The sequence below is a fragment of the Ascaphus truei genome, chromosome 1 (genome assembly GCF_040206685.1).
Source record: "Ascaphus truei isolate aAscTru1 chromosome 1, aAscTru1.hap1, whole genome shotgun sequence".
NCBI lineage: Eukaryota > Metazoa > Chordata > Amphibia > Anura > Ascaphidae > Ascaphus > Ascaphus truei.
Genome location: NC_134483.1, coordinates 478,311,160 through 478,333,940, shown reverse-complemented (window position 1 = coordinate 478,333,940; position 22,781 = coordinate 478,311,160). Strand labels below are relative to the sequence as shown.

Sequence of the window (22,781 nt, the reverse complement as noted above, 5' to 3'; positions counted from 1 at the left end):
CTAAACATTCAATCACGTATAAATACATTTATTTGGAACAACAAAGAAGGCAAGAGTAAATAAAGGAATTCTCACCTACACAGCAAGGGTGGGGGGCCTAGGTCTACCCTGCCTGCTATCCTATCATAAGGCGGCACAAACCGGTTACTTAGTGGCTTGGCACGCTAACCCTGTCTGGAGAAGGTGGGTGCCATGAGAAGGTGGGTAGCACTTGAGTCAGCACTGATACATCCAGTAGAGATTGCCAATCTACTTTGGCCACCCACAGATAAACTTCCCCCGGCAGTCGTTCACTCCCTGACGATTAAAATGCTCATTTACCTCTATTAGGAGGAGAAAGACCACATTGGATCTATATCCAGTAGAATGAAAGGACCTACTAACTTTTAATCCTAATAGAGGTATATTAGTATTTTATCTGGTAATGTTAGGACTTGCGAACGGGTATCTGCGTTGTCGTGGCTCACAAGCTTACAACGCTTTGGCCAAAGGGTTAAACTGAATGACCCTTTTTCAAGAGAATATATAAGTATTTTACTGTGTATTTTTGTCATGTTGTATGTAGCATTGGGCTTCTCTGTCGTCCATTCTGAAAGACAAAATTATGGTTTGTGTCAAATGGAGAAGTTGACCAGTCTTATCAATGATACGTGCTAATTTTCCGAAAACTTGGAATCCATTGTTGTTATTTGTAGATAATTTAGGCATAAACTCGACGACAACAGTAATGTTGTAATTCAGACCAGGCCCATGCTACCTAAAACAATGTAAAAGTAGGGGCCGTAATAGTTTGAGTTTTGGCAGACCGATATGCTAATTTGATTGTATGAAGATGTTCCGGTACCAACCACCACCCCCCTCCCCCTGCTATTATTTTTCACCATTTTTGTTCAGTCTCCCCCACCCCGTATCTTCCATCCCAAAATGTAAAAGAAATGTATGTAAAATTGTTATGAAAACTGTCAATTTAAAATAAGACTTCAAAAAAAAAAAAAAAAAAAAGATTTCAATTATGGTTGGCGCAAATATTTTATAATGTGGTGTGTGTGATCGTGCTTTAGGACTTAAGAGATGTCATAAAAGTGGTGATGCAGCTTTCTACTAGCTGCTGGTGCCCACATTGGAAAAATACAACATTAATATTTTAAGGAAGACTAAGAATATTTCTCTATGGATACACAAAACCCCCCCCAAAAAACATGTTTGCTTAGTGTGTACTCAGTGAGGGGTAAACAAAATGATGAATGATTTACTGCAGGTAAACTAAAAGACGGTTCAAGTATTGTACAATTTGTAATGCCAAGATGTGTACCCTAATGCCACAGAAAGCCGTGCCAGACTGGTGAATACTGTTGAAGTACAGCAGAGGCAAGGGACTGGAGTTATTGTATCTGAATACCCAAACAGTGGTGAAAATCTGCAGCATAGACAGTTGTATAACTAAATATATTCGCAGCAGAATGGAAGAGGTGATGCTATTTTAAAGATCGGCGAGACCTGACTTGCAGTACAATATTTTAGTCCTGGAGGCAAAAAAAGAGCAACTCAAATTGGTCATGGTCTACAGTAGATCGAAACACCAAAGGAGGGATTCGAAAACTTTTGATAAGGGATATCTGTGTTCAATCAGTGTTAACTGCCGCTGACCTTTAATAGCAGCTAACACTGTGCTCTAATATTCCTTATCTGAGCGTTGTGAATCCCACAAGTGGAAACATTTTGGTATCAAATTTAAACCAGAGACACAAATGCTCCCATCCTGCTGTTTTCCCAGATATATTTAACGGGCTGGAAAACTTTGCCCTGTGCAGAGCATGTCCCTTTGGAAGATGGGAGATCTGCAGCTTCCTTCACCCCAGGCTTAGTTTCCCTGTATAAAAAGGAGACTTGTGTGTTTTGGCTGCTTTATTTCACTGCTTCTAGAGTTCTTTTATAACGGTCACGGTCGCAGGACCCAAAGCCGTGTTTTAAGGGGAACATTTTAACTTTGAAGAATGAGACTCCTTTGACATCTATTCAATATAATGTGAAGCAGCTTTCCAGTGCTGGAGCAGAGTTGTGATCTATTTAAATGCATCTAGTACAGTACATAGAAGCTCCATCATGGCATATTGACTAAGGAACTAAGCTACGAAAGGACCCAGTGGGTAGTCGGTAAAATGCAAAGGTTGCTGTCTCCCTTAAGTGAATAAACCCTAATGCGTGTACTGTAACTCCCGGCTTTGGCACGAATGGAAAATTAAAATGAATCTGCGTGTTCTCCAGTGTAAGCTTTTTATTCAAATGTTTTATCACGTTGTAAAAGTATTTGCAAATAAAACATTTTTATTTAAAGTGAACAGTTTATTTTAAGAATGCCAAGTTAGATTACATCGATACATTTTAAAATACTAGTCTACAACAAAGGCCAATAGAAATATTGCTGCTGTAGAAATAAGGAAAATCTGAGCTGGCTGTGCTTTATTGGAACATTTAATAGGTTGTTTGGTGCAAATTATCTATACCAACAGAGATAATAGCCCCCCTTTTTTTTTTTTTTTTTTGCATTGTAACCTTATAAGGGGGTGTTCTCATTACTCATTGAATGTACATGTGGTTGTATATCATCTTTAGACTACTAGAATACTACTTAAAGCTGCAGTTCAAGCTGTATATATATATTTTTTTTCCCCCCTCCCCATTCAATATGTGCATCAATACTATATGCACACTGACAAGTGATTAGCTAAGCTGTAGATTGGTCCATTTTCCTGTAATAGATTGCTTGCTCAGGGTTATTTAATTCAGTTTTTGCACAGCATTTTGGGCAATGTAGTCCTGGAATTTGATTGACTGGGCAGTTACTAGATACAATTGGTTCACTGCTAGAGAGAGGGATGGGCTCAAGAGCCTATCAGAAGGGGAAGGGGCCGTCACTTTGGAAATGCTTCCTACATTAGAAACATTACAAATGTCTTTAAAACATTCTATTTTTTTTTGTTTTGTTTTTTTAAATGCTACACGTATTTTCTCATAGTACAGAACTGACTTATTAAAAAAAAACACATGTAGGATATTGCTTGAACTGCTGCTTTAATGCAGTGGTAAAAAAAAAAATAGACATCTGGATAACAAGTTCTTACTGTATAGTTTTAATAAAACTGCAAATTAAGTGTGGCAAAACCATACTGTGTGTTTTCTTCTTCTTAGAAACCCTTTAAGATACTTTGCTGCCTTCTGATTAAATGTTTGAAAAACCATAAACGTCCATGTTAAAAATGCATGTTGATGAACGTATAGAGATTTTTCCCTTTTTATGACAACATTTCAATCCACTGCATATGGATTGTAGTAGAAAGAAAGATTTTTTTTTCTCTCTCCATAGAAACAATAGTTTCCTTTTTAACGCATCAGTGCTTATGATATTTGAAGGATTCAAATCCACGTTGAAAAAGATGATCAGCCATAGTCTTAAAAATAGTGTGTAAATATTTTTTTACGACTATTGCTTTTCATCTCTTTAAATTATGTGGCTTTTAAAAACTTTTCTGTAAAATACTCGCATGTAATTATAATACACTTCAGATCAGCTTATCTGGCCAAGATATTTTAAAAATCCACATTATCCTACCCAAATTTTGCTCAACTGCTTTTCAAAAGCCAACCTTTTATAAGTAAAATATTTGCAACGTTCTCCAAAGAGCCTTGTGTTTCACATTTTGGGATGCAGATCCACGGGCTGATTATTTTTAAAGCCTCATTAGAAACGGGGTTGGTATGCAGACTGCCCACACCTCGTTCCTCAAATATACTTTATATATGTTGTGTATATATTCTACTCTAGTATAACTTTGTCAGCGTATGAAAAAAATAACCACTGCTCTCTTTTCTTGCAGGTTCCTGAGATCATTGGCTCCATCAGACAAGCTGGAAAATTGGCCAGACAAGAGGAGGTTCAGGCTCGTCTGTGTGAGGTGGACGATGCATTCTCCAAAAAGTTTGAGGTGTTGTTCTGTGGCCGTGTGATTGTGGCTGATAAGAAAGCCCCTCCTGCGCTGATCGATGAGTGTATTGACAAGTTTAACCACGTTAACTGCACCAAAAAGAAGGAACTTGATTCGGAGCCCCCACAACCGGAAACTACCATTGGAATATCTTTGAGTGACAAATTGCGATCGGTCTTCCACTCCTCATTTAACGATGAGGACAGAAACAAGCCCATCCGCAAATCCTACTCCCAGCCGGGGTTGCGGACGACTTGCACTGTTAAGCACGAATGGATTGAGGGGCGGTGCAGCCTTCCTGGCTCTTTTGACGAAAAAGACATTTCCTTGGATGTACAGAACCGGGCTGGGGAGGGACGCAGCTTTGTACAGCCAACCGACATGGAGGAGAACCAGACTCTGCTGTTCACGGTATAAATGGACGTTTGATTTCAGTCTGCTTATGTAACCTTGTTAGGATTTAAAACGACAGGAAGCCGGCTGTAAGTTCTTCCTAAAAACATGTAAAAAAAAAAAAAAGTGCAACTAAAAAGTGACGGGTTCCACGAATCTGCTTAATAATGGATTATCAGGCGCAGTATGTTACACGTAGCGTTATATCAAACTCTTTAGTATTGATAGACAATCTATTTCAATGTTGTGTGTTTTTTTTATTAAACCGCCATTTATTCAGCCAAACATTATAGGCCCATAGAGGTCTGCCTTTGTAATACTCTCATCACCTTGAACAACAGATTTAAATTAAAGTCTGGGGTTTTCCCCCCTTTTAGAATTTCTGATACTTTATACCTTGAGTTCTTCCTTGGCAGGATTGTAGCATGATTGTAGAAATGTAGGAGGTTTATTGTTCCCTCTGGTGCATAATTATCGGATATGTTGTCATCGCTGCCACCGATTCCTATGGAAATTCTACATTATAATAGTACTGTATCAGTTTGTAGGGATAACATTCTGACTACATCTGCAAAACAAGATTGTGACATGGCCATTTAGCTAGAGAATATACCAACCTAAACTAGAATGGGCAGGTAGTTTCGGATTAGACTAATTCTAGATCATAATATGACTTCTGAATAATGGAACCACCCAGTTTTTACAGGGCAAGGTACATTTCAGAAATGTTTAGATCTATATTTGCTAAGCAGTCGTTAGCCAGAAGACCCCTTCTGCCGCTATGAAGACACATTTGTATAGCCTATTGACTTGAACAGGTTGTGAAGAGTCTTATGAAAGGAGACTGCTTCATAAATATGGCCCATAGCGTTTCTCCCCAATGCACTGCTAACAAGGTAGGTAGTTTCTTAAAAGGGGATATCACAATTTGTTTTTGTTTAATAAGGTTTGGAAGTTCAATATTCTACATGGCGAGCTAAGTGCTTACTTTCCCCCCACCAAAGAACAACAAGCACAGTATTTGCGGATAAACCAGGCCACAGCTTTATTTAATTTTAAACCAGTTTGTTTACCAAAACTCTTCCTCAACCCCAGGCAGGCAGCCCAACTGGGTCGCCGTAGCTCGTGACTCCCACTGCTGCCCTTAAAAGGACCAGCTTAATTGTTCCACCAGCCCCAATGAGGGCGCCATTACACCCAGCTCTCCATGCTTGGCAGGCGCCAAAACACAGTCGAAAGGCTGTGACAAAAGATCTATAAAAATAAAATATATATATTAATCTTTTGGAGAAAAAAAAATATCCCTCTGCAGGAAGGAAAGGGGGAGGGGCACCCGCACGCCAGGCGTTCCCTGCCTTACTATCTAGATTAACAGTCAGTATTCATGCTTGCTGGGCCAGCGTTAAGGCCCTAACACACAGAGGGGAAGGGTTACATAAATATATCACCTTCAGGTAATTATACTGAATTGTTTTATTTTTTTTGTATAAATTAAAACATCCCAACTTACAATTTTAAAACCTACAATTTTTAAAGGTGGTGAATGTTCTCACTTTTTTGTTACTTCATTCAAGTATTTAAGAGGTGTGTGTGTATACCACATGGATGGGAAACATTTATTAAAGATGATTTTAAAGCTCGAGGTACTCGCGATTGTAACACCTGCTGATGTACAGTTTGGGGATTTCTGTCACTTTGGTCTCTAACGTTCAGACCTTTTCCTGTGCGAGTTTTGCAGAGAACTTGGAGTATGAGTTGAAAGGTATTTGTGTGGCTAATTGGTTCATTAGGTTAAGAGTTGCTAGTTTGGTTCCTGGTAGCTCAAACTGTTTTATGAACTAAATACATTTTACATTAACCAGCCTCACAAAGCTAGTCTAAACAAAAATGTATTTTTTGTCCATAAAAAACTATCCCAGAGTGCAGAGGTGTTTAATTCACTACCTTTTTTTACATACACTGCAAATACACACAACTGTGGCTTAACACTTTTCCACGAACCACAAAGTATGTATAGATTTCAGCATTGGTAAATGTACAATTAAAGGGTACACAAATACATATTTTGATATTATTTTGTGTGTGCTTAATGTTTATATAGTCATTCAGTAGAAGTAATGAACCTATTGTTGCTGTTTTGTAGATCGGCCAGGCGCAGGTTTACATGATCAGCCCTGACACAAAAAGGATTGTGATTGAAAAAAGCTTTAAGGAGATATCATTTTGTTCCCAGGTGAGGTAACGGTGTTGGTAATCTAATGGAACTTCAGTGGTGGTGCACACCTTTTATACTGTATAGTGCGAATAAGAAACAATAGGCACTGAAGATGGGCTTTTTATCACTGATGCAGGTGGAGTCCTGACCAAAAATAAAACCGGTACCTAATAAATGGTGCTGTATAATGTGTAGCGAGCATGGCTTTTAGTTCGCATTTACTGAGTTGTCTTTGAACACGCACAGCCCCTGTAAGCTGAGAACCCAAACCCATCACATCATATATATTTGTGTCAAAAAGGAGTGCTACTGAGATTGTGACTATGTATACAACAAAAGCGAAAAAGCCTCAGTGCTACATCCAATGACAAAATATAAAGTTAAATACTTTTATTTCTTCATAAGTGAAGGGCATTTAGTTACATTCTTTGGCCAAAACATTTTAAGTTTGCAAGTCCTAACACTACTGTACCCACAAAAAGCTCTCCTAACCGCTCTAATGGAGGGAGAGTTGCATGAATAGACTGGTCATTCACAGATATGTAATAAGACCAGCTATTTCGAAGGTTGCATGAGTGCGCTTGAAACCTCCACAGGAGAGCTACTGGGATTCTGAGCCCTCCTCCCTGGTTTAACGCTCTCTCATCCCACCTTTTTTTTATTGCAGTTCTTGTTACTCATCTGTGAAGGACAAGTATATTAAGACAACCTGTCTAATGGCGGGAGAGCTATGAGAGCTTTTTGCGGGTACAGTAGTGTTAGGACTTGCAAATGAGGGTGTAACGGTGTTTCCCTCAGGGCCCTTCTGATCCTGACCCCTGTGTGAGAAACTGTCCCAGTTACATGTCAGTTTAGTGTGGTGCACCTGCTGGCTCACAGGACTCCTGAGTCTCCCGCGTGTTGGTAGTGGGGATTTCACCATGACAGGTGTCTGAGGTAGTGTACTGATTTCTACTCACAGTTGGTACAGCGCCTCCATCCCTCCCAGATCCCCACGATAGCAGGGAGGAGTTTCTGGAAGAGAACTCCTGGGTGCACCTTCTCCCTGAGTAACTCCATTCACAGGCAAGAAGGGTATCTTGAACAAGGGCATCCTTATTAGCACGTTACATGGCAGACTGCCCATCATAGCGGCCGACACTTAGCCGCACATTATCATGTTGTCCATCTCCAGGAAGGTTCCTTCTGCTCTCTAGTCAAAGTGTCTTTCCACCGCTCCCCTAAGGGAGACCACCAGCTGTGCCGGGCCCTGGACACAGTGTGTAATCAGCTTGTCACGTTGCCACGTGCCTCTCTGACAGACAGACTTGAACTGCTGTAGACACTTGACCCAGCCTTGACTTAACACTTGACACACTGCAGACAGAACTACTAACTTTAGGAAGTGAGGTGTAATATATAGGTTCCAGAAAGACCCACCTCTGTGTCACTAACAGTGGACACAGAGCATGCTGTCACTTCCTTTGCTACATATGACACATGGGTGTGAGGGCAAACCTCCAGAATGTCTACTGGCAACCCTGCCCTTTTAACAGGAGTTACTGCTCAGCATGAGAGAGATCTGTACACCAATTTTACACATGGCTACAAGGGGATACCTTGGCGTGTGAGTATTTAGCTGTATCATTTGTCATATTGGATGTAGCACTGAGGCTTTTTGTGTTGTCTTTGTGTACTCACAAAGACATTGCATTATAAGAGTTGTTGAATAGTACCTTTTTTAATATATATACCCATCTTAACGTGTTCTTGGAGATAATTTTAAGTTTTCAGCAGAGTCTGTGCTTAGAATGGGCTCGTAAAGCTATGCAGAATTTTTAGCTCTGTTTTGCTTACCAAAACATTCAGTGACCAATAAACAATTCCATTTATTTTTTTGTTCACTTTTAATCCTTTTTTTGTCCTTTTACCCCCAGGGAATCCGTCATGTGGATCACTTTGGGTTTATCTGCAGGGAGCCTTTACAGAACGGAGGCTGCCACTTTGTGTGCTATGTGTTTCAGTGCACAAATGAAGCACTGGTAAGATACTTGACTAACTACATCAGTGGTGCTTAACTCAGTCATCAAGCCCCACCCCCCTCAAACAGGTCAGGTTTTCAGGATATCCCAGCTTCAGCACAGGTATCTCTCTGAGCCATCTGTGCTGAAGCAGGGACATCTCAAAAACCTGTTAAGTACCCTTGAATTATATGATGGCAAAATGTAAGCACACCTTGTGGCAATGGTCCCTCGCCACTTTAGTAGGATAATTCCTTTCTTTTTTTACATATTTTGAAATAAATAACCTATGTAATTCATGTTACACTACACTTTACATTCAAATAGGAATCGATTCACCAATATTATTGGTGCTGTATAATGAATTGCACCCACAGTGTGTTCACTAGATCTATGTAATCATTATTTAATAATAGACTGTATTCTAATAAATCTTACAGTAAGTTTATAAAATGAAACCACTAAACTTGTTCCTGTTTGCTAGAGGTAAAGACACCCCCAACCTTTGCTTTCCTGGTGCAATACTAGTGCAAAGAAGTGACAAATTTAGGAAAGCCGTTAAATCTCAGTAAAAGCAACACGATTTGTGCCTATGCTTGATCGGGTGCGGTTTCTGTGCACCCGGGCAAACTTGCTTCCAATGCAAATTGTCAAATGTTTGGCTGCAACTTGCTGTACACTACCGACACACTTTATTGAAGTGTGGTCGGTACCGCAAGCCGGGAAATCTCCCGGCTTGCTAGTGGCCGCCCCTCGGCTATGACGCGCGGTCACGCGTCATCGGGAGCGTGCGCCCCCTGCACGCGTGTCCAGGGGCTCCCCGAGGGAGCCCTGGTGTCCCGCGATCGCGGGACAGCGGCAGGGGGTTCCGGGGGACCCGGCGGACCCGGCAGCGGTAGGGAGAGCGCCCCGATCGGAGGGAGAGCTACTGCTGCGGCACAGAACGGGCAAATGCTCGAATAAACTGTGCCGCAGCAGTATATGCCGTTTCTGGCATCAAGGCAAGATCCTTTTGCTATTACTCACGCCAAGCGAGGGTCATGTGGTTTTTCCTGGTTGATGTTCCATTTTTAAACCTGTTGTTGCTAACCACGCTGTTCTAGGTGGACGAGATCATGCTGACGCTGAAGCAGGCCTTCAGTGTAGCAGCCGTGCAACAGAACTCCAAGATTGTAACTCTGCTATGTGACGGCTGCCCCATGCAATGCATGCATAAACTCTGTGAAAAGATAGAAGGTACTTGCATGATAATACTACATGTAAGGCAACAGGCTGATTTTACTCTGTGATAATGTAAGTCAACAATCCTTGAAAAATGAATAGTCCAATGAATTTTAAGTGCTGAAACGTATTTTCTTCAGTACTTCAACCTGTTTGCGGGTACACGCTCCTGTAAGGCATCTCAAAGCAAAGTACAGACCTCTTTTGGCAGCAAAGTGTTATTGAATTGCTTCATCTACTGTAGTTTGTGTGAGTGTGTCTAGCATAAATATTTAGAATTTCATTGGCTTAAAAGTTTCCGTGTGAAGATAGCGTTCAGCCGCCTGAGCTCCTGCAAAGAAATAAACAGAGGCAGCCAGTTCCATGACCACTGGAAGGCCCTTCACGGGCCAGATTCGGCCCACAGGTGGCCAGATGAGGAGCTCGGGAATAACCGGAGATGTGCGACCAGGCAACATTTAGAATGTTGGTAATGTGGGTGGTTTTCCTTTCTGTGTAAGGTGAGCAGCAGTGCCGGAACAATCCCTGATAATCTCTAGATCTGTCTTTTACACACTTGAAATCATTTGCAAAGGGCGCTTTCAATTAATTACCACATGCTTTTTACGTGGGGAAGATCATTGTAGAGGAGGCTGTGGGTTATTTGTCATGCTTTTTTGGCCCCATTGATGACCATTATTTATCCTGCTTGTTACTGCCAAGTAACAAGATTATTATCTCCAGCGATGCATAAGTCACTATCTAATGTTTGCCCACATTACAGTAATGGGAAATGTTATATTTCATAGACTTGTACAATCTTCCAAATTATTTAACAGAAGTACAGTATGTCGCAATTGGTAGCCAAGCAAATTGCCTGAAAGGATTATAGTCCCACATTGCTGGCAAAAAAAATCTGTACTGTATATAGTTTTCATCCTTAGCAAGAATTAATCATCCTTGGGTAATAAAATTACTTTAATTGATTCCTGCAAAAAAACTTACTCTTTCTTTTCTTTGTCTATCGAATTTAATTGGATTTCTGGAACTTCGTTTCTTTTTGAATAGTCCTCATTAGTTTACACGAAGCAATACACAGACAAACTGTGGATTAACGTTTTACAAAGCCTTTTGTTACTTTGAAGATCTATTATTAAAGTTTTAAAAAATGATTGAAAAATACTTGTCCTTATCCCTGCACTTGCGGTAATTTACTTTGCTGCTGGGACGTACTGCTACTTCCGTACCACGGATTCCATAGTACAGTACTGTACACTCCGATTTGATTAGGAGTTCACACTTTATCTCACTTGAAAAATATTAGAAGTCCCTTATTTTAAGAATCTCTTTGCAGATGTGTGCGTGTCTAGTATAGATTTTTTTTTATTAAAGAGATCTGATGTTCGTTAGTCTCTCGCCATAGTTTATATGTTTGTATCTGTCTTCTTTCCACTAGGGCTTCCTCCATCTAAAACTAAACTTGAATTGCAAAAGCACCTCACAACACTAAATAACCAGGAGCAGGCGTCCGTGTTTGAGGAAATACAGGTAAGCCAGGCAACTTGTGGCGAGTGTACACGGGCTTGGAAAAAATGTATCTGAAAAAAGAACGGTCTATTTGTTCTTCCACGAATTTAACGCAAAGTGCGTGTTGCTGTAATGCACCTGTATGTTCACTGGCACCTTTGATGCCTACTTTTCAATAACGTTTATTACGTAATTTTAGATGATGTTGGTGTTCAAGGCCATAATTCAGAGATCTCTGAGGCTTAGGAAGTCTTGCAAGCTCAACTTTAATTAATAAAACAACATGATGCTGAGCGTCTCTTCACCTGGTGACTTAAGTGTTAATGGTAATAATAGTGTGCACACTAATTATAATATAGATCATGATCATTGGCGAACTGCATACCACAATTTGAGAACCTGTGTTAAAGGTTTTGCAGTATCACAAACTACAGTAAATGTGTGGTATAAACTATTGGATAAAGTATCACTGGATATCAAAGGGATTTGTATATTAATTTGAAGAGCTGCAATCTGCACTGTTGGCCACATTACATATTTATATAGACCACCAACGCTTGCTGCAAATTGATAAAGATGCATCAATATTAATCAATTGTTTTTAGGAATGTCCTAGGTAGCGGGTGTCACGGTAACTTTATGACAAGCTATAATATACACCAAAAATACCTGGGTTGAACTGAACTTGACTGAGATATAAATAAATATAGTTTATTCCTTGAAAAAGTGAACACACATGATATACAAATAACAGACAAAATATAGACACTTACTTAAAGGTTTGGACAAGAAAGCCATCAGGATACAGGATTGACAATTTCTTCCATAATACATGTTCAGATGTAGACATCATGAAAATACATGAAGACCACTGAGTATAGGACTGACACTGATTTATATGCAATTCCAGTCATAAATCAGTGGTGAGGTTGACAGTCTTACCCCAGAGTAAAACTCTTCCCAGCCCAGGATGTTTAAAAACTTCTTTTCCTATCTAAATAACTTCATAACTTCAGTTCAGCAATACTTACTGGCACGCGAGACATATTAATACATTCCGACACGCATGACGCTCCCAATGAGACTAAATATTACCGTGTAATACTAAAATTAAGAGAGATATTAATATCTGTCTCTTAGTACCTGCTAGACATCATGTGTCTGTAATCATTATTTGAGAATCGGTCCCACGGATACACATATGTAATTTTTAGCATGTTCAGCCGAGGACCTCTCATGGTATTCTTATATTTAATAAGGTCACTCATTCTGATATCTCCTTCTGTAACTGCACCCCTGGCCCCCATAAAACCCCTTGTCAAGAAATGCTTTGAAGCAGGGCCTCCTGTGTAGAGAACGTTTGTCACAGATGCTATATTTCACACCCAATGCTCCAGACATTGCCCTTACCTGTCTCTACCAGCAAATATGTGTTAACATACACCAAACCTCCTCTGTACTTTTCACACCCAACTTCAATCAAGCCTTTTGAAGCCCAGATATTTCTGAAAAGACACCACACATATTTGTATTTTCCTAAAACTGTAGCTCATCAACCCCTTAAGCCCCAGTGTGTGTGTGGTGCAGACACTTACATGGTGATAATACATTGTAATAAGGGAACACATATTTTCATGTTGCAGCAAGGTAAAAAAACACATTACTGGACCACAGTCTAGTTAACCCCTAGCTTCCCAAGTGAGAGCAGGGGGTGGCCAAATGGGGTGTAACCCCTTTAATTCCGGGCCAAACCCCCTCTCCCATGACAGCGGGGTCTACGTGTTGGCTCTCACATTTTCTGGCTACTTTCTTTGTTATTTTGGGTGAGGGGTTTATTCTCAAAGGTGAAGTGAACTTTTATTTTTCTCTCCATTTACTTTTCTTATATATTGTTTGATGTGTTGTAGACAATAGACCAGTTGAGTGCTCCCTCGCCTTAACTCATTGTATTTATTATCCCTTGTCATACTGCGTAATTTAGGACTGTTACATTTAAAGGGTGGAATAGAATAATTTTCCATGTTCTGCAACAAAAACGCCTAAAACGTTATTGGCACATTTCTGTGATTTTAAAGAAACAGCAGTGTGTGTCTGAAGAGTCCATGTGAATTCCTCGTAAATAAATGTGGTTTTGAAACTGATGAATATTAGATTTTTACCGCTCGAGAAATAGTGAATATTCCCCATGAGTGGATTTCTTAAAAAAAGAAATTCCCAAATATGTGTATGAGGCAGAGGGTCTCCATGTGAACTTAATCCTGCCATCTCTTTACATCTCACTTCAGTTAACCTACTCCAAGGTCATGGTGAGGCATGGCCAAATAAGAATTTTGGTTATGCAAAAAAAACTTGCATGTCTTGTCGACCTGGTGTGTTTGTGAGCTACGGTGGCACTGGTAGGGGATAGAGGCAGAAAAGACAAATCTGTTGTATGTTATGGCTGAGAACCAAATGACGACTCATCTGACAAACCGTCCATGTATGAATGGTATTTAAAATATATATTTTTATACCTGCATTAAAGGAGAAATCATTGCTCTGATATTTTTATAGATGCGTTTTCTTGCCTCTACGTGCTAAGGAGAGTATTCTGTATTAGGTGGTTTTTAATGACATGTTTGTTCAGCTATGGTGACACCTAGTGGAACAACATAAATCCAACACATTAACCCCTTCCCTGCCGGAAGGGCCTGCACAATTTCTACGCAATGGGTGGCAGGTCCCTCAGTCCGCAAAGCGTTTGGAATTCAGCTAGGGAGTGGTAGATGACTTACTAACCCAACTCTATATGGACTTTTAAATACTCTTTTGTAGCATTTCTAAAATCATAAATGTCATGTATAAGCCAACTCTATACTGTACTGTGCCTTACTTTCTGCAAAGTCTGTAGTGTGAATATTGCATCAGCGTTATTATTCTGACTGTTGAATTGATTACAATGATAAAGACTCATGTTTTCATTCTGGCTGTCTGATATACTTTCTGAGGATTACTGATCTACAGTGGAAATAGGTAGCGAATGAAACATTGTACACATTGTAAGGTTCTTTAAAATATAAAAGCCATATACCAGAGATGTATCAGTCATTCATCTTGTGAGTGTGTTTGTACAGTAACTCGCTGCCTCAAACTTGCTATCAAATGGACAATGACCTTAGAGAAGTTCAAAGTCTATACTGTGTGTTATATCCTCTCTCACTTTCATTCTCTTCGATCTCTGCCCTTGTCCATAACTTAAACTCTAGCCAGATCTTTCTCCTTATATTTCATTTTGTCAGAAGGCTTGAAATACTGTCCAACAATAGCTGTTCCAAGTTTGTTAAAGTAATTGCTGGAGACGATAATATTCCTTTACATTAGAAAGAAGACATATTAATAGTCTGACTAGGGACCTGCACCTGAGACAAGCAGTTGGCGATGAGTCAGATCAACCGTGATTTTAATTATTTCCATGCTTTACATAATGGAGTAGACTTACGGATATTCTATCTTAATGAGCTACATAAGTGTGTGACTCTCACACTCCTTATATATAACACACAACTTTTTTTTTCCGCCCTCCCCTTTTTTTCCCCCTTTGGACAGAAAATTCGCCCACGATCAGAGCAGAAAGAAAATGAACTGATGATCTCCAAACTTCGGTGCCTTTACGAGGAGAAACAGAAAGACCATGTCCATATTGAAGAACCAAAACAGGTAAGGTATTTGTAATCGTCCTAGTTCAGTCATTTATAATTAGGGGCTTGTGTTTATTTTTGTGTGAAATCAGTGCTTATTTTTGTTCCAGTGTTTTCATTTTATATCAAAAATCTGTGTTTTATCAGGGTTGACAACGAAAAACAGTTGACATACATTTGAATTCGGTGTTTCATCTGTGGACGTTTTTCTAGTTTCCATACTTCAATTGGGGTGCCTTTGTATCCTATCTGTGGCTGGGTTATTGTTTATTTATATGTAGCACATGTACCACCACCCTCTAGGGGATACTTGTTGCGGCTACAGGTGTTTGTGGTGCGCATACCTGTGAGAGTCAGGAGAGCGGAGTCGTCTGCGATGGTGAGTAGACCAGGATAGGCTTTTGGTGTCCCCTTAGGTTCGTTCTCTGGTGTTCAACGCCTCCATCCTAGAGGCAGTCCCATCTGAAGCACATATCATACACTCAGGCCCACTGACTCAAATCCAGGCAGGTGTAAAAAGTAACAAGGGATTCTTTATTGAGCATTCACTGCAGATCTTTCAATACAGCGATGCATTAGGTCTGAGTATTCCAGGCCTCTGGATGGTGCTTGCTCTTTGAGTCTGGAGCTTTCAGATCTTGTATGGCCAGTCAGCCATGAGGCCTGACTGGCCTCTCTCACTCCCCGCGGGGAGGAGAGGCTCTCACTCGCACTCCATAGGATGGAGGGGAACAGACTGACTAAATTTGGCACTGCCTCTCTGAGGAACTAGAAGGGGAGGGCTCAAGGTCTGTACCTATACCTGATAGGCTATACACAGTCCATGAGTCACACCACACTTCTATCACTCAGAGAAGAGCATGAAGGGGGTCAAAAGCCCACAGAATGGCCTGTCACAGCCTCGACTGCTTAGGGCTTATGTGACACGGGGAAAAGAAAGGTAGAATAGACTAACCATGTGACATATAAAAATGTTTTACCAGGAAGTAATACATTGAGAGTCACCTCTCGTTTTCAAGTACAGTGTGTCCTGGGCACAGAGTTATAATAGTACATCGTACTCTGATAGTTTGTCCCAGACGTGAGTTGCACGGTAACAGGTTTGCTACAAAAGGTCTAATTCAATAGCAAATGCTGCTTAATTTCTGGTTTTAACGTGAAGTGTAAGATGATCAGTCGGTGGTGTCCTAAAACTGGAATCCGTGTTTAGAATTAAACTTTGTGAGATGCAAGCAGTATAAAGCATTTTTTGTATGACTAAAGTGTAGCTGGGTACAAAACTTTATTGCAGATCTGAGTGCAATCTTGTATTTTGTTTTTGTGCAAAATTTACCCATCTCACACAAGGGGTGGAACTAGTCACTGGTGGATCCCGGTGCACATAATAAAAAATGTTTTAAAGGCCCCCTGGAGCCCTATCTGTAGAGTGGGTCCCTGTGCATCTGCGATGGAGGTCGAGCCCACCCAGGCAGTGATTTGCAAAATTTGGGTCCAACTTTCAGTGGGTCCTAACTTCTGTGTTTGGGAGCACCTGTGTATGCTGTCCCTGTCGGGGTAAGGCTCCGCACCACAGGTAGGGCACAGAGAGGGGGCCCTTTAGACATGCCGGAACGCTGTTCTGACTGCTAACATTGCCAGATCACGCATGGAGGATGGGCCCCTAAAGGTTGTGGGCCCTGGTGCAGCTGAACCTGCTGCACATGTAGTTTTTCCGCCACTCTCCTATCATGATATGGAACGGTCAAGGAACCTTATGCAGAAACTTTATGTGGTTCATTAAAAGACGTCGCTGCTTACAAATCTCATTGAAACCATTGCTTCTGTATGTGCCAAGGATCACTCAACCATTGCCTTCATATCTTGGATTATTTGCAGCTTTCTCAAACAGCAGATGATGCACTGAGCGAGCTACAGAGCAGTGCTCCACGGTTCAGGCTTGAAATGTTGAAGAGTAAAGCGAAGAGGTCATTAACCGAATCTTTAGAAAGCATTTTGTCACGGGTAAGCATTTTTTTAAATTAATCTTTTCTCTGTAACAATTTGGTAGAATGTCACAGCTATTCTAATTTTGTAGAGAAGGACAAATGTGTCAGATATTGGGCCGCAACTATTTTGCAGGGGTTTTTTTTTTGTCAATTGATTCACCAATGAATATCCGCAGGAGAAATTGACCATGTTTGATCATGAGGAACCTGGTCTACAAAAGTGCATTGATTTGTAAAGGATATTTGCCATTCATTTAATAATCTTATGCTTTAATGTGGAGTGGTAAATTTGGAAGGGATCTGAAAGTTTTTGTATGACAAGCATCATGTTTGAGATTATATTCAAGGGTATGGCTAGATTTGTGGGATTAATCAGTACAGCAAGAGAATACATGGAAAAGTCATGCCTACTAACTTGAAAGAGGACGAAAGGGAGGATTGATATAGTTGCAAACATGCAATGTGTATACAGTAATTAGGTATGACATTTAAAATGAATTGTAGCAACCTTCCATGTAGGATTGTGTGGCCAGCTGCATGTAGAAAAATGGCCACAACCTGATTTTTAGTGAGATATTTTGGCAATGGAGTACACATTGGCAACTGGTTTGTATGTGTTTATCATGTCCGTAATACAAAACACTATTAAATACAATATAGATCTGTGAGAGAATTGAGATAGAGATAGACTAACTTAATTGTAGGAAGAAAAATAAAAAAGCATTGCCCAGTGTAGCATTGTGTGGGTAATGCTGCACATTAAATCTGAGAAGCTTATTACTGCAGATTTCCTGAAAGGATTGGTGCTTTTTTTTATGTACACAATTTTGAATATGGATGGAAATATCAGCGATTTTTTTTTTTAATTTTTTTTTTTATATAACCCCTTCATGTGATTAAAGAAAACTGCAGAGCCCTAGTAAACTCCACTTCTCCAGGGACTCTCCGATTTGCGGAAATTTATTAATTTATTTTTTGTTCTTTGGCCAATATGGGCCAGGAAAAACAAAGCTGGAAGATGGGTCACACCAATCGGAAGCTGCAATCTCCTCTCGTGGTGATGTTAAAAGGCTTCCATTGGCCCCAGTGGCCATATATTGTCTCGCGTAACGGAATTTGAGAATAAAAAAATATCTCCGGGAAACCGGGCTGTCCACATTACTTGGAGTGTCGTCGTTCATCTCTGGGGAAACCCGTTGTTTCAAATAAGCAAACCAGATATTTAGATGTAAAAGCACAGCTGCTTTAAGGAGGGTGAAGAAATGTAAATTAAATCTTGAGCATAGCTCTGAAGTTCTAAGTGGTGACCCCGAAGCATTGAAGTGGCTACAGATATATGTTCTGAGTACTCCCCGGCTGAAGATGCAATATTTTGTCCCAGAGGATACACCGCTACAGTTCCTGTCATGTGGCCCAGCAACATTGGCCCCAATACTCATACTATTGAGTGTATTTGTGATTTTCAAATGCTTTAGCAGGAACTAGATTAGGAGCTGGTAGCCATTTTGTGGAGGATGGTCTATTTTTCATTTTGTAGCTTGTGATGATTAAAAAATAATTTTGAAAATTTTTTTTTTAAATTTTATTTTAAAGGGTAATAGGAGCCGGAGTTTGCAGGAACACTCTGGCAGTGTGGACTACGACAGCACTTTATGCACCCCAATACATGACAGTAATAAGGTAAATTATATAGCCCTATATGAGTCACTTAAAGGTGTTATTCTACGTAATATGATTTATTGGTGTTAAATTGAATTACCAAGCCACAGTCCCCATCTGTACCTGAAAACCTACCTGTGTAAAGCTCCGAGTGCTTTGAAATAAAATCTACTTTTTGCACTGTATTCATCGAGTAATACCGGGGTTCCATATCTAACGAAGTGAAGAATTACAGCAATTTAAAGGTTACATTATGGAGAGCTGAATTACAGAGAACTCGCAATGGTACAATATATTTTTTAAGAGGACCAATCAATATATCTGTATGATGTGACGTTACTGAAACATTTTATTACCACGTGAGATCAGGATGGAAACGTGGCAGGAAGCGGAACTGTACCACCAGTCATGGTGGTTTATATTCACTAATATGCACTTCTTTAACCCACGCTGTGCTGAGAAGCTGTGTAATGCAGCAGGCATAAGCTTGTAGGGGTCCATGTTAAAATGGACAAGAAGGAAAATGTGACAGTGCTCATTTGCACGTCCTTTCCCAGAATTCCTAACTTCAGGGGAAGCACTGTTTGCTAAGAGATAATGGGAAAGACAGGGTTGCAGACCGTACATATTTGCATAGTAGATGAGGTTGAAAAAAGACATATGTCCATCATGTTCAACCTGTGCTAAATTTAGACAACAGATACTTTATCCTATATCTATACTTCCTTATTGATCCATAGGAAGGCAGACATAAAACCCAAAGTCATATCATCCAATGATATCTCATAAAGGGAAAAATAAATTCCTTCCTGACTCCAAGAATGTGCAATCGGATTACTCCCTGGATCAACATTCTTCCCATGTTTACTTATTTGGTATATCCCTGTATACCTTTCCTTTCTAAAAAATGTCCAACCTTTTTTTGAACAAATCTATTGTATCTGCCATCACAGTCTCAATGGGTAATGAATTCCACATTTTAACTGCCTGAGACATGCAAATATACCCACAAGTGATATATTTTTATTTGCTGTATACTGTACGGTGGAGGGTTTTTGCCACTTTTTTACTCACCAGAACTTGTTTTGTGTCTGGTCATATTCACTAACAATCAGAAGGGGATTTTGACTTGGTTCAGATATACTGAAAGTTGCAATATTCAGCTTTCATGATTTTTTTTTTGCTCGTTCTCTCCGTATAATACTTGTGTGTGTGTGTGTGTGTCCACTTCACATATTGTTACCTAGCAACAGTACAATTTTAGTAGGTTATGGGCTGATTTGGGATATTTGAGGAGATTCCTGAATGTGTCTGGTGATGCTGAAAATGCATCATTATATGCTGTATATTATACATTTTTCGAAAAGACTGGTGAGGGTTAAATTATTTTTTAATGATTATTGTCATGAATTGTTTATTAGGCAAAGAAACACTGTTTTTATTTATTTTATTACAGTGTTTTGGAATTTATATAAAGAAACCATATCTTTTAAGACACTATAGTTAGCCTGTCTGCAACATGCTTACAGAAGAGACTACTGCTGAGCTGGGGGAAAATACATTATTTTTGCCTGAGGCTTACCACAACAAATGCCAGCCACTGAATATAATGACGTATTCCGGTTTTAGGTTTTAACCAAAAAACACAGGAAAAAAACCCCACCGACTGATCATTTTGCACTTCCAGTTAAAACTAATTAAAAAAAAAAACAAACTTAAATCAAACCGCATTTCTCATTCAATTAGACCAGGCCTGCACAACTCCAGTCCTCGAGGGCCGCAAACAGGCCAGGTTTTCAGGATATCCCTACTAAGTATGACTGAGCCACAAATTGAGCCAGCTGTGCTGAAGTAGGGATATCCTTAAAACCTGGCCTGTTTGTGGCCCTCGAGGACTGGAGTTGTGCAGGCCTGAATTAGACCTTGCGTATCAAGTCCGCCACAGAGAGAATACAAAAGTCCACAGATAACAATGGAAATCAGTTTATATACTTTTGAATTCGCTGATAAACACAAGATTTTTTTATTTTTATTTTCAAATAACACCGGGAAAACAAGCAATAAACACAGATTTCACAAAAAAATAAACACTGAAAACCGGAATCCCGAAATTTAATGAACCTTTTTGTTTTCCCAGAAAAATTTACAAACCTTTTCTGAATTCCAGGAACCTTCATTCTGTCAAATAGAACACGAGTCACCTCTTGAAATCCATCTAAAGACTCACGGATCCATGGGGGATTTATCCAGGGACCTAGAAGGTAATTCCTGGGAGCTTCCTGAAGAACCAGCTCATCAAGGATTCCGTCGTCGCGCTAACACACTGAGTCATTTCCCCGTCACAGCCCAGGAATTTCCAGAACCAGTTCAGAAATCCCCAACTGTTCCACAGAGGAAGCTAATGAGGCACCACTCTGTGAGCACAGAGACTCCGCACAAAAGAAAGTAAGTGCCGCTACACATGACTATTTAGAAGATGTCGGCATATTCGTGCTGTGTATTACAATCAGAAATAGGGCACGGACCTAAACATAATAATAATAGCATGTTCTTGTATAGCGTTGCTAGTTTTACGTAGCGCTTTACAGAGACATTTTGCAGGCACAGGTCTCTGCGCTGTGGAGCTTACAATCTATGTTTTTGGTGCCTGAGGCACAGGGAGATAAAGTGACTTGCCCAAGGTCACAAGGAGCTGACACTGGGAATTGAACCAGGCTCCCCTGCTTCAAACTCTCGGGGCCAGTTAGTGTCTTTACTCACTGAGCTACTCCCTCTCCCTTGGAGCATTCAATTTTTCAGTATTTTCCAGTAAAGTTTAAGGCTTTTCCTGTAGCCTCCTTGAGTGGAATCCTGACGGGCATAGAACTGGGACTGGGTGGGAAACATTCTTATTAGTGAGCTATATGTAGGTGACGGGCACAGGGAGATGAAGGGATTCACCCAAGTCACAAGGAGTACATGTGACATAGATTGTGGCTGGAAGCATCATCTTTGCACCCCACTTTAATCAAATGCATGGATTGTGTTTACTAATCTCTGCATACATGCATTGTGTTCTGTGTTAATGGAAAACTTATTTGCAAGGGATGCCCTGCAGTTCTCTCCCGAGACCAAAAGTTTCATAAAAACGAAAGATCAGAAGACCAACCTCTGTTGGAAGAGGCAGGTATGATCCCACCAAAAAAGCTTTGTAATGAGCACCCCGTTTTTAATTTTGCTTATCAGTCAGTGTGCACATTTTATCATTGTGCAGCTACCCTAATTTCCTGTTCTAGTATGGAACTCTGTTCCCGTTTTTAATGGTGTCTAAAAGCATGGCAGGATTTCCTTTTCAAAGATTTTTTTTTTAATATGTAGGCTAGAGAGTTAATTTTCTTCTTGCTAAGGCATCTATGTGCATTTACATGGATTATGAAATAATTAAAAGTACGTACCCTGCATATGATTACATTGAAACGCCACGTTGTTTTGGGTGTGACTTTGTTATATGCTGAGAGGTAGAGGAAACTTACTAAGCAAACAGGTATGCAGTAGAATTACCTTTTTTTTCTCTTATACAAACATAGAAGATAAAGATGACACTTTTAAATTGTGTGGATCAAGTAAAGTAAAAAGCTAGGTAATGTGTTCTTGCGTTTGTACCAAGTTATATCATAAACAACATATGTAAACCTCTGTATCACACACTTATTTTATTGTGCTGAATGTGCTTGATTTCTTTCGTCTAGAATTCTGCCTTCAGAGTGGTCTTCACACACTGTGTGCAGGTGTACTTTTGATTAAAGCATTAACTGCACAGAGCTTACTTCCGAGTGCTCTGTATGGCATTGCTATGCTATGAAATGTGTTGCAGACCTCCTTGCATTTAAGGAATTGACACCTCTGTCTCCAATTAGTGGAAGAATGAGCTTGCACCACGAACCCTTAGGGGCAATGAGTCCGATTTGCACAACATGCAATGGCCTCTCCCTAATCCCAGTGTGTGCTTTTGGATCTTCATGCAAAGATTAGAAATAAGGTGGTTTAGCATGGAAATTAGTACATTCATTGTTTATTGCACAACAGGCTCATCTAACAAAGTTGTACAACAAACCGCATAGTGTGTATCATGCATACCGTCCAAATCCTTTTAAAACAAAAGA

At 40.1% G+C, this 22,781-nt stretch overlaps 1 protein-coding gene across 8 annotated transcripts in view; it reads left to right on the top strand.

The window, feature by feature from the left end:
• Nucleotides 1-22,781, top strand: part of TBC1D1 (TBC1 domain family member 1) — a 224,477-nt gene that overhangs the window by 118,580 nt on the left and 83,116 nt on the right. For all 8 annotated transcript variants that reach the window (XM_075567919.1, XM_075567916.1, XM_075567934.1 and 5 more), the window contains 9 exons: nt 3,876-4,394; nt 6,520-6,609; nt 8,508-8,612; nt 9,695-9,827; nt 11,248-11,339; nt 14,904-15,014; nt 16,871-16,996; nt 18,574-18,660; nt 20,807-21,084. In XM_075567919.1, coding sequence (XP_075424034.1) covers nt 3,876-4,394; nt 6,520-6,609; nt 8,508-8,612; nt 9,695-9,827; nt 11,248-11,339; nt 14,904-15,014; nt 16,871-16,996; nt 18,574-18,660; nt 20,807-21,084 — 1,541 coding nt within the window. The remainder of the gene's footprint in view (nt 1-3,875; nt 4,395-6,519; nt 6,610-8,507; nt 8,613-9,694; nt 9,828-11,247; nt 11,340-14,903; nt 15,015-16,870; nt 16,997-18,573; nt 18,661-20,806; nt 21,085-22,781) is intronic.